This window comes from Canis aureus, chromosome 10 (genome assembly GCF_053574225.1).
Source record: "Canis aureus isolate CA01 chromosome 10, VMU_Caureus_v.1.0, whole genome shotgun sequence".
Taxonomy (NCBI): domain Eukaryota; kingdom Metazoa; phylum Chordata; class Mammalia; order Carnivora; family Canidae; genus Canis; species Canis aureus.
This window is the reverse complement of record NC_135620.1, coordinates 57,231,231-57,247,013: the sequence shown is the minus strand read 5'-3', so window position 1 is coordinate 57,247,013 and position 15,783 is coordinate 57,231,231. Positions and strand designations below refer to the sequence as shown.

Below are 15,783 nucleotides of genomic sequence, written 5' to 3'. Positions count from 1 at the left end.
GGCAGCCCTCACCTGGCCACACCTCAGGTTACACACTTTGACATCTTCCCGTGGTCTCAAGAGCCGAGTCCTGAGCTAGCATCAGAGCCCGGGCTGGCACCTAGCCTGCAGGGCCCCCACGGCAACCTTGCACTAGCCCAGGCCCCGGCCAGACCCGACCCTCGTGGTTCCCTGGATGTGTCTCACTCCCTCTCCCTCCACCATACCCCCCTTCCACCTGCAGGGCCTCCCTTCACCTCACCTTGCAGGCTGGCCTCAAGCAGACCTGCCCCAAGGCTCTCACCCACTCCCAGGATTTCCACCTTCCTGCTGCAGCCTGTTCAGTCCCCTTCACCCTGAACTGAGCTCGCTGGTTACACGTCCCCCTCTCCCATCAACCTGAGCCCCTGAGGGTCAGCAGCCCCGGCCACGGTCGTCATCCTCGCCTGTCCCCCATAAGTGCCCAGCACAGGCTGGGCTCTGGGAGGGCCCCAGTAATGCAGGTTGAAGGCACTCTGGGCCCAAGCTCCCCGCCACAGGGCAAGGTGGAAGCTGACTTGCTGGCCAGAGGTGGGGACCCACAGATGACAGAGTGCAGGCCCCCCTGCAGGTGCCCATTCTCAGAAGTGGAGCTGTAGGGCTTCCGGTCGCTGGGGAATGCTGAGCCAAGCACTCTCCCTGTCCAGGGCTCAGGGGCCCTCTCGGTCCAAAGACAAATTCAGAAGCTCTACTGGGGAATGGTTGGTGAGGAGGAAGTGGAACCTCAGATTTTCAGCCTCTCCAAGGTGGTGGCTTTAGAAAGTCCCCAGTGACCCTTGTCTCTTGAAACTCTGAGATAAGGAGATTGTGGGGCAATAAATCTCTGTAAAGTGTTAGTCTGGGCCTAATTTAGGGGAATAAACAGGAAGAAGCTGTGTTCTGTGTCTCCAGAGAAGCAAGGCCACAAGGGCACCAGCCCTCCGAGGAGTGGGACAGACGATAGGTAGACAGCTGTGTCGTCCTCACGGTTCCGGGTTTTGGTGCGTGTGGGCTGCAGAGCATTCAGTGGACCGTCCTAACAGTTGGGCAAGGTAAGAGTATTACCTGCCTGAGAAAACCTGAGGGGGGATGAGATTTGCCCAAGGTCATGGAGCAAATTGGTGTCAGAATCAGGACTCTCTCACCTGAGCAGCAGGCTTGTCTGCTATGAAAGTGACAGGCCCAGGCGGGGGTAGGTGGGGGTCCTCCTGGTGCCCAGAGAGGGGGTTCAGGTGGCGTGAGTGGAACCAATCCAGGAGCCAGGTGGGTCTCCCCCTGGGTACCTGCCTGTGGGATCTGACACGAGTGGGCACAGCAGAGGGGAGAACCCGGCAGTCCAATAGGTGGGTGGCTGGATGAATGGACAGAGGGAAGCAGGCAGGAACGTGGGCAGCAGGACCGCAGCGGGGAAGAAAGCAGCCACGGCCGAGGTCTTTCTTGGTCCTAGAGTCTTGCAAGGTGTTTTATAGCCATTATCTTGTTCAATCCTCAGCAAGCCTCTGTGAGGCAGATATTAGGGTACCCTTTTACAGATGCAGATGCGAGGCCCAGAGACAAGTGGAGGTCCAGGATTTGATCCTGATTCTCCTCTTTCCTTGCCCTGGGCATCCTCCTAGGATTAGAGAGTGCTCCGGGGTGGCTCCCTGGTGGTGGTTCTCTTGGGTCCAGGACGGTGGAGGGAGAGGAGCATCCTAGGAGCCCAGCTAAGTCCTTACCTGGTTTGCTGGTTTGCTTGGAGGCAGAGAGAAGAGGGCATGAGCAAAGATGACGCACCTGGGAAAACAATGCTTTGAGGGGAGAGCAGATAAACCACTTTGGCTAAAGGATGAGTTTGTGGAGAGGAGAGACTGCCGGGGGAGTGCCGGGCCCCACAACCCAAGTCCCGCAGAGGGCTTGCCCCTGAGGACAGAGGGGACCTAGGGTGGTGAGTCTTAAGGGAAATGATGGTGTCAGAGAGAGATCAGGAAAGGAGCTCTGGGCTGGGATGGGGGAGAAATGGAGTCTCCCAGAGAAAAGGCTGCCCAGACTTTGCAAGGCTTGAGGGAAGGGGAGAGAACAGTTGGGGGCCGTGGTGCAGGGGAGGTCAGGCCGTCTATCACAGGAGGTGCCCTGCCCCTCCTGGGTGCCAGGGACCTGGCTCTGGGCAGCATCAGATGTCAGGAGGAGGCCCTCCCTTGGGCCTAATCTCATCAGGAGGAGAGAGGAATTTCTTGGCTTTGTCTCTGACTCAATCTCTATTTCCTGTGGGCCTGCGGGGAGGCATCTGTGCCAGACCAGAAGGACCGGAGACCTGGAAGAAGGGAGATGGGGACAGAGAAGAGGGCCCACGACAGAGAAAACCTGGAGACAGGGCTGTTTTTACTTGCTGGCTGCAGGTGCCTCTGCCCCCACTGCTGATATGGCCTGGGCATTGGAGGCCTGGGGGAGGGTTGCCCTGAGGCTGTGTCCCTGCTCTCCTGCCTAGGCTGTGCTAGTAGAGGAAACCAAAGGGCTTCCCCAGTCTTGCCCACCACCACACCTACTCACACCCTGGCCCTGCAAGAGCGTCAGTCCCCTCATCACAGGGCTGAGCTAGGCAGCCAGCTTCTACCCCAAGGGCCCCCCCACAGAGATGCACACATACAACCTTCGGATTCTTCTTGACCAAGAGGGATTATTGGTTAGCGTTTCATGGATGCTTGTCTGTTCCCTCCATCAACGTGGTAAGCACCAGGGGTCAGAATTCTGTGCCCAGTGGGCTGCTTTGCACTTCCTGATTTGGAATTTTTACTCAGACCTCCAAAATGTTGGGCCCTCAACACATACCTGACACATACTAAATCAAATTTTAGCGCACTGTAAACGATGGGACCACGACAATCTTAACAGCAAATAAGTGTGCACCCAGCATCATTCCACATGCCGTGTGGATTATCTTATTTGATTGTCCAGGCAGCTCCGTGAGGGAGCAGAGACCCAGGACTCAACAGCTTGGCTTCAAATGCCAGCTCACCTGTCTTACAAGTGGTGATTTTGAACAAGTTGCTTAACCTCTCTGGGCCCCCGTTTTCTCATCTGTAAAAAGGAGGTGATAATAGTATTTTAGGGATTATTGTGAGGATTGAGTTAGTACATGGAGCATACTTCATACATTAGTTAGCTGTTAGTTGTTACTATGCCCAATTTTTCTGGTGAAGAAATAGACACATTAAGTAACCTGCCCAAGGGCGCTTGGGTGGCCCAGTCGGTTGGGCATCTGCCTTAGGCTCAGGTCATGATCCTGGGGGTCCTGAGATCAAGCCCCATGTTGGACTCCCTGCTCAGCAGAGAGCCTGCTTCTCTCTCTCTCCTCCTTGTTCATGCTCTCTCTCTCTCTTTCTCTCTCTTTCTCTCTCTCTCAAATAAATAAATAAAATCTTTAAAAAGCCTGCCCAAAGTCACACAGGTGTGGTGGACATACTCTGTAATTATGCTGTTAATTGGGTACCCAGTAGCCACATGTGGCTGCTGGGTACCCAATAGCTACTGAGCACTTGGAATGTTGCTAATGTGATGGAGGAGCTGCATTGTACATTTTATTTCCTTTTACTTCATTCTGACTTTGATTTAGAAGCCACAGGGCCCCATGTCAGACTGAGCTGGGGCGGGGGTCCCACACCCAGTGATCTGATGTAACTGATTCTCATGGGTGTTTGGAGTCGCGCCCCACAGTCTGTGCTTCAGCGGTCTGGGATCATGCCATCTCCTGCCGTCCTGTTCTCAGCCATTTCCCTGAGAGGTGTAAACACATGGATAGCAGTGACTGAACTGCTCCTGCCCTGGCCCTGCACCCGGGTCCCAACACAGGGCCTGGTCTAGGATAAGCACTAAGCCCATAGCAGATGGAGCTTGCTGATTGAATTAAGCCAGATCCCCCTCCCTTTACAAACCTGGTATTCTTCTGTTTCGGAACATTCTATGCTCTGGTTCGTGATGTGAGGCTTTTTAGGAAGTCAATTCTAGAGCAAGTTGCCAGAGTCAAGGTTACAAGTGACTTAGAATCGTTGTGTGTGAATCGGGTAACAGTTTTCAGGAGACCTCTGTGGTTGGTGGGGTGCCCAACTTGGCCCTATTTGTCTGGGACTTTATTTTAGCCCTGGAAATCCTGCCCCCTCGCCACTTCCCTTCCCACATGCCAGGCAAACCAGGACAGATGGTCCCCTGCTTCTGTGGAGAGTGAAGAGGCCTCTTCTTGCTCTTCATCTTGCTTCTTCTTGAAGGAGGGAAGCAAACTAAGCCAGTGGGGTGAGACCCTGAGGCCCAGGTCCCTGCGTATCACCGTGTCACTCCAGACACGGTGGAGGGCAAAAATAGTCACTTAGTGCCAAGAAGTGGCAAGTAAACCAGGGCCTGGCCTCGCCTGAGCAGAAAGGACTGTGGATAAAATTCTCACTAGCAGGAAGTCGCTAAGACCTGTGGTTCCTTCTTTCTGCCTGGTGAGAAAGGAAGCCTCCATGGGAATGGCTAGTTAAGCAGAGACCTGTGTCTTGACAGCAGGAGGCCTGGACCTCACTTGGGCTTTGCTTTCTGAGCCAGATAGCTGCCTCCTTCTGGGGCGTATCAGAGGTCCTGGTAAGGATTCAGGACGAAAGAGAAAGAAACTTTCCTGTCAAGTTTGAAGCCCAAGATCAGGATCAGGATAAGCGCTAAGATGGATAATAGTTGGTCAAGGACTGGAGTCAAGGTGAGGGACCCACCCATAATTAGGTGTTTGTCATGTTAACTCCTCCTCTTTGTGGTTCGCCTTCGCCTTCGGAGTGTTCTTTACTTGTATGGTAGTCTTTTTTCATGTCTTAAGCTTAGGAAACTGTGGTTCTGATTCCCTTCTATTAACTGCATTGACCAAAGTGAGGAGGTGTAGACCTTCTCCCGAGGCACGTATGGGGGCAGTTCACTGGCCACGAGGTCAGGTTTTAAGAGAACAAATAAAATATAACAGCCAGTATTAGATGAGGAACTACAGACTCACAAAGGGACGATAGTAGCCCGCAGCACCAGACCCCTACCCATCCCTGACGTCTCATACCAAATTAGGTAATGTCATGCTTCCCCTGAGGCCAGGAACAGGCAATTAATGAATAATCTTTATGCTGGTTTATACCACACCCAGTTTGGGTTTGGTTTTCATTCACCCCACAGCTAAACCTTGTCCTGCAATGATGCAGGGCTGGGCTGGAAGACAGGCTTTGGGGGCATGCAGGAAAGTCTCTGTGTCTGTGTGTATCTCTCTTTCTCTCCCTCAGACACACACACACACACACACACACACACACACACACCCCAGAGAGAAACACATAGCAGGAAGAGGGGCCTCCAGGTCAACCCATGGCTTCTGCTCCCCACCTCCCTTGCTCCTGTTAATATGGTCTTGGTCAAGTCACTTCCCTGGCATCTCAGTTTTGCCCTCATCACATGCGACAACAACAATCTCCACCTACCCGGCAGGGGAGCTAGAAGGGATGGGACAGCCATTCTACGGTCAGGCATTAAGAAATAAACTCAGTGCGACATTAAACCCAGAGATGACTAAATCTTTGGGGAGGGTGGGGAGCTTGCAGCCCACAAAGCCTAATCCCATGGCATCAGGCCCACTAAACACGCATGGGAGAGCAGCCATAGAAGCCATGCCACCCCCTACTTCGTGCCCCAGCGGGCTGACCTGCCACGCCTCAGAAGGCATGCTGTGACTTTGATGTGGGCCCAGCTGGATGGCACGGGGCAGGATACGACTGCTGGCGTGGGATAAACCTGGCCCAGATCGGCCGTTCTGGCCCAGCCCATGGGCGAGGGCCCTCACCATGCCAAGGCCCCATTGCAGTGTGAAGTTCCAGGCAAGTGCCTGCTTGTGGGAGAAACAAAGCTCCTGTTCTCTGAAACGCTGACTCCTTAAGCTCATGCATGCACGGATACACACGTGCACGCACAGATGCACACAGGGGTGCGTGCACACCCACAGGAGTACACGGGCCCAGATGATGATTGCAGTGCTCATGCACAGACTTGCACACAGAGTGCACACAACATTTGCACAAACTTCACCCACATATATGTGTGCATATTCCTTTACCACGTACAGAGGGAGAAAAGGCCTGCCTGGCTTGGCCCTATTCCCCACTCCTGTAAATTTGCTTCCTCAGCAACAGGTCTGGAAGAACTTTGGCAGGGGAGATAAGATACTAGGGCAGGGTAGGGTGGGGCCGAGTTAGGAGTGGAGTTGGGGGCAAGAGGACAGAAGGTCACTGAGACAGTTTTCGTTTTCTGTCACTTTTATGCAACTGTTGGCCTCATCAGTGGAGGCCAACAGCCTCCACCCTCTTTCTTTATATATATATATATTTTATTTGTTTACTTGAGAGCGAGAGAGAGAGAGAGAGAGAGAGAGAGAGAGCACAAGCAGGGGGAGGGGCAGAGGGAAAAGCAGACTCCCCACTAATCAGGGAGCCCAATGTGGGACTCGATCCCAGAACCCTGAGATCATGACCTGAGCCAAAGAGACACTTCATTGACTGAGCCTCCCAGGCGCTCCAGACAGCCCTCTCTCTGGAAGGTGTCCACTTCGTTTCCTGAGCCTCGTTTTACTTTTCTGTAAAGTAGGGGTGTAGTGGTCATGATGCCTCCCTCCCTTTAGGGCTAAGGTGAGATGGAGCGTGTGCTGGGTGTGAACGAGGCTTCACCATGGTTGTCACCTGAGAGAACCTGGAGCTGGAGGCTCTCGAGGCAGGGCTGGGCTCGGCCCCCAGCTCCACAGCCCCACATCTCACTGGCTGTGTGACCTCGGGTGGGTAGCTTCGCTTCTCCGCCTCAAGCCCCCCATCTGTAACGGAGCAAAGTAGCCCCCACCTGGTAAGTTGATACAGGGCAAGCACTGACAAGGGCACCTGGCACATAGCGAGCCCCCCAAAACTGTGAGCTGTTATTGGCGTGGAGTGACTGAGCTGAAGGAGTCACCGACCAGGCCTCCGGGGGCCTCCTGACCCTGACCCCGGGCTGAGAGCCACCCATCAGGTGTGGGGTCAGGCCCCAGGCCGTGAAGGGAGAAAGCACAGGGGGTGGCCGGAGTGGCCAGGAGTGTTGATGCTGCTCGGGTCATGCTGGTCTCTGCAGCCACGACCTGCCCTCTTACCCCACGGCCCACGGCACTTGACACGGACGCTGGCTTTTCCCCCTCCTTGGCGTCTCACTGCCTCGTCCCCCCTCCTCTCTCCCCTCTGCCCTCCTTCCCCCAGGTGATTCTCACCTCTCACCTGTTCTGTGCAGTCTTGCTCTTGGCAATCAAGGGACTCCACCTAAAAGTGAGCTCGGGGTGGCTCGGCGGTTTAGCGCCTGCCTTTGTCCCGGGGCGCGATCCTGGAGTCCCGGGATCGAGTCCCACGTCGGGCTCCCGGCATGGAGCCTGCTTCTCCCTCCGCCTGTGTCTCTGCCTCTTTTTCTCTCTCTCTCTGTGACTATCATAAATAAAAATAAATAAATCTTTAAAAAAATAAAAAATAAAAGTGAGCTCGGTTTTAATCCCTGCAACAGCTCCCTGTTGCCCTCAGCGTTTGAAGTTCTTGCACCCGGCTCCCGGTTGGTCTGGGTCCTGCCCCCCTGCCCACTCGCCTGCACGCTCCTGTGCTCCAGCCATTGCCCGTCTGCCGGTTGCGGCTGCACCGGGCAGTGCGTCAGTCAGGATGGATAGGCTATCCTCTGTGACAAACAGCCCCACTTGCTCAGCGGTTCGCTCTGCAAGTTTACTTCCCTGTCCATCGTGTCGGGAGGGGAGGTCCTCTGTTCCACACCATCTCTTGGAGGCCCGGGATGATGCAAGCCCCATCATCCAGAACACGTGGCCTTCTCATCCCTTTGGCCACGGATGAGAGTTCTGGAGGGTCACAGGCAGGGCTTACATGCTTCAGCCCGGAAGGGGCACACATCGCAGCTGCCCCTGATCCTTTGGCTAGAGCTCGTACTGGGGTTGCCCAAAGGCAAGGAGGCTGGAACATGAGGGGAGCCATGGAATGTCTGATGGGCATCACCACTGCCCACAGACAGGTGCCCCCCCACACCATTGCCGCTGCTGAAAGTGAGGCAGAGCTGGGGGGCCCTGGGGCTGAGCCTGCTGACTTGCCCCCTCCTTTCCTACCTCAGCCCCAGCCCAAGGCAGCTCCTCACCTGCCATCTAATTACCAAGACCCTAGGACCTCTTGGTCTTTACTGTTTTTTTTTTCTAAGACCCCCGCCCCCAGACCCATTTCCCTCAGGACCCAGAGTAAAGAAAAGATGGGCAGCTCCCTAGCAAGTGAGAGCTTGTATCTTACACACAACGACTAAATCCCCTTTGTGATTCTGTTTCCCTTATTGAACTGGCCACTAGGAAGCTCAGACCCAAGTCTAGGTGCACCTCCACTGTGTGGAGGGCCTGACAGCACACATTCAGTAGCTTAGTCCCCCCACCCCCTGGAATATCAGACGATCTCTTTGTTCCTGCATTTTCTCTCTGACCCCATTTCCTCACCATGGCTTTCCCATTTGCTTCTATCTTGTGTGCTCTCCATTTCTGTAAGGCTTCTTATATCCTTTCTGGGATCAGACGGACATTAATTAGTCAGTCTGTCCCTACATTTGTGCCACTTCCTGTAGCTCTGGCAAATGCAGCTCCCAAAAGGTGAATTGAAACATCTGAGCTTCATGGGACAGACCTGTCCCAGGAGGCTGGTGGGTTTCTTGTAGAGGGTTTGGCTCCTGGGTCGGACCCCGATCACTGTGACCTCTTGAGGTCAACAGTCTAATCTTGTGACTTTGAACTGAGCACAAAGCAAGTGCCCTCTTTATCCTGACACTGTGGGTGCCCAGCCCAACATGCCTGCCCTTGGGAAATTCCTAGGGTCTGGGGTGGGCAGAGCTCTGTGCCAGGCACTTCCACAGCAGAGCCCCAGGCCTTTCTCTGAGGAAGCTGCAAGCAGGTTCCTGACCAGACTCGGGAATCAGAGGCATCAGCTGGGTCAGGGGCCTGAGGGCAGGGAGGGGACAGGCTGGTGAGGGCAGAGGGAGGAGAGGAGAGAGCTCTGCTACTTGAAGTGTCAGGAAAGACTCTGGAGGAGGGGCCTGGGAGCTGGAGAAGGGAGGGTTTGCGCTTGTGGAGATAGATGCAGGGATTACGGGGCTGGAAAGGGCAGGCCAAGCAGAGGGGAAGGCAAGGGCGAAGGCCCAGAGGACTGGAAATGCAAGAGCAGGTACCAGAGAAGCTAGAAGCTTCTTGATCTGGAAAGTACATTTTAAAAGATGAGCAAGAAAAGGTGAATCTTGGAATATTAGTGGGGGGGACCCCACTGGAAGGCCTTGAATCCAGGCTGGGTTTGCCCTTGCTCCTACAGGGCAGCAGTGAATCAAGAGTGTCCCAAGGGTGATCTCAGGTGTGTGTTTGGGGGTGGGGTGAAGAATACAGCCAGGCTTGGTGTCCAGAAGATCTCTCTGGCCTAGATGAGGAGCATGGATGGGCAGGCCCGATAGGGTCAGAGGCCAGGATCAGGGTTTGACCTGGGCAGCAACAGGGCTGAGAAGCCACATGGTATCATGTGTTTGACCAATCATAGGGTGAAGACCCTCTTCTACCATTTATGATCTAGCCCTGCCTTCCCTCCAGCTTGTGTTCTCTTCACTCACATCATCGCATTTACATAACTGTATGGGTATATATATATACATATATATATATTTTTTCTTTTTAACATCTTCTTGCTAATCTAACTAAATCACATGTAATTTCCCAAACATTCCACATTTGCTTCTCTCTCAGGGCCTTTGTTCAGGCTGTTCCATCTGCCTGGAACATCTTCCCCCCATCTTACCTTTGTCCTGCCAACATGGCCAATTCCTACTCATCCTTCCAATTATAGCTCACATGTCACTTCCTCTGGGAAGCCCTCCCCGACTGCCATGTACAAACCTTTATTATTATCTATAATACACTGGGTGCCAGGGGCCCACCTTCCCCTAGTGGCCTCACTCATAGGATTCTTCACTCCTGTAAGGCTGGGCTCATGCTTATGCTCTCCAAACCCCTAGTGCCAGGCACTGGGCTGAATAAGGAGCTAGGGAAGCTCGAGATGCCTGGATAATAATAGTGGTAGTAATTATGACTGTAGATCAAGGGACCTATAATTTAGTCCTCATGACAAGTCTATGAAACAGAAGATTTTGTGATCCCCATTTTACAGATGAGAAAACTGAGGCTTCAGAACTTAAGTCACTTGCCCACCCAGTCACTTGAGGCAGAGCTGGAACTGGAGCCCAGCCAGACAGGCTGGCTCCAGAGGACACAATGTGACCCACATAGCTGGGCTGAGTGGGGTGGGCAGATAGGGAGGAGATGTGAGTTTTTCTCTCTAGTGTTTGTGCCTTTTGTGTTGAATACTTGAAGGGATGACAAGAAAACAGGTCAGTGATGATCCTGCACTCTCTCGCCAGATCCATAGAAGGAGCCACAATTACAGCCTGTTTGTTGGGGTGTCCTTGATAGTGCACCATGCATATAGAACCGACCGCTGCCCTGGTCCTGCCCCCTCAAGGTGAACTCCCCGAGGGTCCCGCTATCATGCCAGGGAATCTCATGCCCCTCTTGTCCTGTTTGTTCCCCGCAGATGTCATGGCATCCCCAGTACCGGAGCTCCAAGTTCCGCCACGTCTTTGGCAAACCAGCCAGCAAGGAGAACTGCTACGACTCGGTGCCCATCACCCACAGCGTCCAGGACAATCACTTCTGCGCTGTGAACCCCTATTTCATTGCAGTGGTGACTGAGTGCTCCTGCGGGGGGGCCTTCTTCGTCATTCCCCTGCATCAGGTAAGGAGTTCATGCCCCTGCTGAGCCTCAACACCCCAAACAGCCCTCTGGAGGCCGCGCCAGAAAGAGGGGGAGTAGAAGCAGCCTGGGTGTCTGGTCTCACATGTGGCTTCACATCCCATCCCTGTCTCTTACCAGCCATGTGACCTGAGTCCTTTCACTTCTTTGAGCCTTGGTTTCCTCATTGGGAAAAAACAAATACCTATCCTGGGATTTCTGCTTCTAGCAGTTGCCTAGCTACTCCTAAGACCTCCCCTCCATCCCACTGCAAAATAACTCACTCCTGAATAAAATATAATTGGTAATGCATTGCTGGGCTCGCAAGGCATTGGGGACATCACCAAAGCGACCTGCCCGCCCCAACAAAAAGAAACAAATCTGGAGTCAAAAATCTAACTGGGGAGACGGAAGCAGTGAGCAAGCAGAAGGAAGCAACTTGTCCCGCAGGCAGATGTTAACAGTATAGGTTAGACCATATGCATTTGCTGATATTTAACAGTTTTGGGGGCGCCTGCGTGGCTCAGTCAGTTAAGCATCTGCCTTCGGCTCAGGTCATGATCCCAGGGTCCTGGGATCAAGCCCTACTTCAGGCTCCCTGCTCAGGGCCGGGGAGTCTGCTTCTCTGTCTCCCTTTGCTGTTCCCCCTGCTTGTGCCCTCTTTCTCTATCAGAGAAATAAATCTTAAAAAAAAAAAAAAGTTTTTTAACCCAAAAGTGGTAGTTTCATATAGCTTAACCTAAGAGCAGACCTTTTCAGGATACCAAGCCTGAGTTGGCTCAAAGCAGAACCTCCAAAGGGGCTCAAGGGATCCCAGCTGGTAGCACCTCTGGTTCTTAGCAGAGGCAGATGGGAAGTTTCTCCAGAGGAAAGCATCCCCCATGTGGACAGGACTCCCGCAGAGTAAGATCGGGGAAATTCATAATCTGAGATCACCAGACATGTGAGCTCCCATGAATAAGAGTCAGCTGAAACAACAAACAGCCTACTTAGCCATGCCCCACCCCCCCTGCTGCTCCAACAAAGGACTTCAGAAGTTAAGATCATAATACAAAATGGAATCTCAGAGACTAGGTTTCCTATCCAAATGGAATTGAATTAGAAAGCAATAGCAAAAGCTAAATTTTAAGCTCTCATTCAGGAGTATCTCAGCAGGGGATCCTGGGTGGTGCAGCGGTTTGGCGCCTGCCTTTGGCCCAGGGCGCGATCTTGGAGACCCGGGATCGAATCCCACGTAGGGCTCCCAGGGCATGGAGCCTGCTTCTCCCTCTGCCTGTGTTTCTGCCTCTCTCTCTCTCTGTGTGACTATCATAAATAAATAAATAAATAAATAAATAAATAAATAAATAAATAAATAAATAAATAAATAAAGGAGTATCTCAGCAGTAGACTGCAATAAGATAGCACCACAACCACCAGATTGGCAAAAATGGAAAGATCTAACCATAGTAAGTGGTGGTGAGGATACAGAGCAATGTAAACTCTCAGGCACTTCTGGTGATGAGGTAAACTGCCTCACGTGTTTTGGAACAAACTGTGACAGTTTAGAGGAACATACACATACCCCATGACCCAGAGATCCCACTACTAGGTATAGTCCACGCAATGCAATGTGTTTATGTGCACCAGAACACAAATACAACAATGTGCATAGGAGTGTTGTTCATATTGTCATAAAACTGCAAAAACTCAAATGTCCAAGAATTATATAAATCAATTATGATATGTCCATACTATGGAATATATATAACCATGAAAAGGAACAAAGTATATATACATACATACCACAACACGGATGACTCTTTTTTTAAAGATGTATTTATTTATTTGAGAGAGAGCGAGAGAAAGGGGAGGGGCAGAGGGAGAGGGAGAGAGAATTTCAAGCAGACTCCCTGCTGAGTGTGGAGCCCCATGTGGGGCTTGATCTCATGATGCTGAGATCATGACCTGAGCAGAAACTGAAAGTCAGATGCTCAACCAACTGCACACCCAGGCGCCCTAACATGGATGAGTCTTAATGACAATTTTGAGGGAAAGATACCAAACAAATGACAAACTGTCTCACTCCATTCACCTAAAGATAGATACAGACTACATTGAGCTCTACCTTAAGGGATGTATAAATAAGTAGAAAAATTTTAAGGAAGAGCAAGTGAGGGACTACCAGGAGAACCGGGATGATTATCGCCCCCTGAGGGAGGGGGAGAAGTTATGATTGGAAAGTGTCCCATGGTGGGGGGGGGGGGTCTCCTTTGTGTTGGTAATAGTTCATGTCTTAACCTGAGAGGGTGGCAGATATATGGGTAATTTATTTTCCAGCAATTCATTTAGCCAAACACTTACATTTTATGCCCTTTTTTTATATGCCACATTTCATACAAACACATATAAAGATGATGCAACGTTTATGTGGTTTTACAGGCAGTTTCTATATAACTTCCAAGGAACTGATTATTTCAGTCTTTTGCAAACATTTCTAGAGAATAAGAAAAGAGGGACTGTTCCCCTCCTCATTCTAAAAGCCAGTGTAACCTTGATTGCAAAACCAGATGAGGACAGAGCAAGAAAGGAAAATGACAGTCTCAAGATGTATACAAAATGGCTAGCAAACTGAATCTAGCAGTGAATTTTTTTAAAAAGATATATTCTAACCAAGTTGGATTTATTCCAGAAATTCAAGAGAACCTAATATTAATAAATCTATAAATGTAAATCATTATAGTAACAAATGAAAGGAGAAAACCATATGGTCATCTTTGTTAATACAGGAAAAAGCATTTGATAAAGCTCAATACCCATTCATGATACAGATTCTTAGCAAACTCAGAAAAAAGAATTTCACTAACCTAAGAAACAGAAGTTTTAAAACCTTTTATTTAGATTCACCCATTGTTAACATTCTGCTAGATTTTCTTTTTATCTCTTGTATGTCTTTCTCTCCATATGTGTATGTGCTGAAATTTTCTTTCTGATCCAGAATCCAACTCCAGATCATTCATTATATTTAGTTGTCAAATCTCCTAGTCTATTTCATGATACGGACGTTTTTTAAGTGGGTAAAGAAAAGATATTTTGTAGAACATTTTAAAATTTGGATTTTTTATTTTTTTCTCATGATTAGGTGCATATTATACGTTTTGGGCAAGAATGTTAAACAAATGATGTTGTACCTTCAGCTCATTATATCATGTGACACATATTGTCACTTTGTCCCATTATTGGTAATATTGGTGATATTTGATCTCTTTGTTAATATGGTGCAAACATTCATAAAGATGGAATGTTAGAAACAGCCCTTCAAAATCAGTAATGAATTCAAGGTCATGGACTGTACCATAGGGCTGAAAAATAAGTTAAAGGTGTAAGGATTGAAAAGGAAGGCATAAAACCACTCTTATTTATAGATATGATTGCCTACATAGAAGCCCAAAAGAACATGTGGTCAAGTTATTACAAAAATAATAAGGGACTTTGAAAGGTGGCTGGATAAAAAAAAAATCAGAATACAAAAATCAATTGCATTTTTATATACCTAACACTAGAATATGTAAACATTTTGCAGTGGAATAACAAGATTGGAGATATAGGAATAAACAAGGCTTGAAAGGAGAAAATTACAGAGCATTATTGAAAGACCAATGTTAAAGATGACCTAAGAAAATGGAAATCTGTACCATGTTCATGAATAGCCTTTCTCCTTCTCCCAAATCTCCACAATATTCTCCTTTTTAGGATATATTCCACAGCATATTCCTTTTTTAGGATACCATCCATACCCTAATTACTTTGCATTAGAGTTATTTATGTTCTTCTGCTAGTATCTCTTTTTTGTTTTTTCTTAAAGATTTTATTTATTTATTCATGAGAAACACACAGAGAGAGGCAGAGATGTAGGCAGAGAGAGAAGCAGGCTCCCCGTGGGGAGCCCGATGCAGAACTTGATCCCAGGACCCCAGGATCACGACCTGAGCCAAAGGTAGACATTCAACCACTGAGCCACTCTGCTAGTACCTTCCAATGTACTTGGAATAGTTGGGGGTGGGGAAGAAAACCGGTACTTTATTTACCTGTATATAGATAACATTTTGGGCATGTAATTGGTGCTCATAAATTTTCATTGACTGAACAAAATACCCAATGATTGTTCATTCACATGAATAAGGAGAGCATCATTGGCAAAGGGAATGGCACCAGCAAAGCCTGCAGGTGAGACTGTACATATGCGCAGGCAGTAGTGCAGAGAACAATCTGGCCAGAACAGATGAACACTCTGTGTTGAAGGGGGGAAGGAAGGGAAATTCTCTGGGGAAATGGATTGGGGCCAGATGAGAAGGGCCTTGAATGCCAGGGTAAGATGTATAAACTATTCTAAAGCTGAATTTTTTCAGGTTGGGGAGGGACAAATGCAAAATGGGATTTATGAAAAGACTTGAGGGTCAGAGCTCAAAGGTCCCCTAGAGATGACCCATTTGGCTTTTTGTTTCTCCCAAGCTTTAGGTTGCATTTAAAAGATTCTATCCACTGCACAGACAGTATTCTTAATTAATTAAATAATTAATGTATTTTTCAGATTTGTATTACTCAGCCTCTTTCAGAACTGTCACAGTTTCTAACTCAATCAACTACCAAGTATAAATAGTTACTAACAAATGATTTAAGAAAATAAGTTGCTTTGATATGATGGAGTATGGACGTGGGTGGGGAGAGTGGACTTAGTTTAGAAAGACAGGATGATCAGAGGAGGCCTTCCTGAGGAGGCAACATTTGAGCAGAGATCCCCTTGAAGCTCTAGAGGCAGAGTGTAATAGCAACTGCAAAGGCCCTGAGGTGAGAATGGCTTCAGTGTGGGCCCTGGGTTTGGTGTGTTTGAAACACAAATTGGTACAAATTGTCATCAGGGCAAGAGACATGGGAGGTAAGGTCAGAAGAGGGGGCAGGGCTGGGACTGGAA

General features: G+C 49.7%; 1 protein-coding gene across 9 annotated transcripts in view; it reads left to right on the top strand.

Moving 5' to 3' along the window:
* Window positions 1-15,783, top strand: part of CORO2A (coronin 2A) — a 54,272-nt gene that overhangs the window by 16,877 nt on the left and 21,612 nt on the right. For 8 of the 9 annotated variants that reach the window (XM_077912654.1, XM_077912651.1, XM_077912658.1 and 5 more), the window contains one exon: window positions 10,635-10,835. In XM_077912654.1, the coding sequence (XP_077768780.1) occupies window positions 10,635-10,835 (201 nt within the window). Of the gene's footprint in view, window positions 1-889; window positions 1,050-10,634; window positions 10,836-15,783 lie in introns of those variants that run through there. The other variant, XM_077912655.1, reaches the window with a different exon arrangement.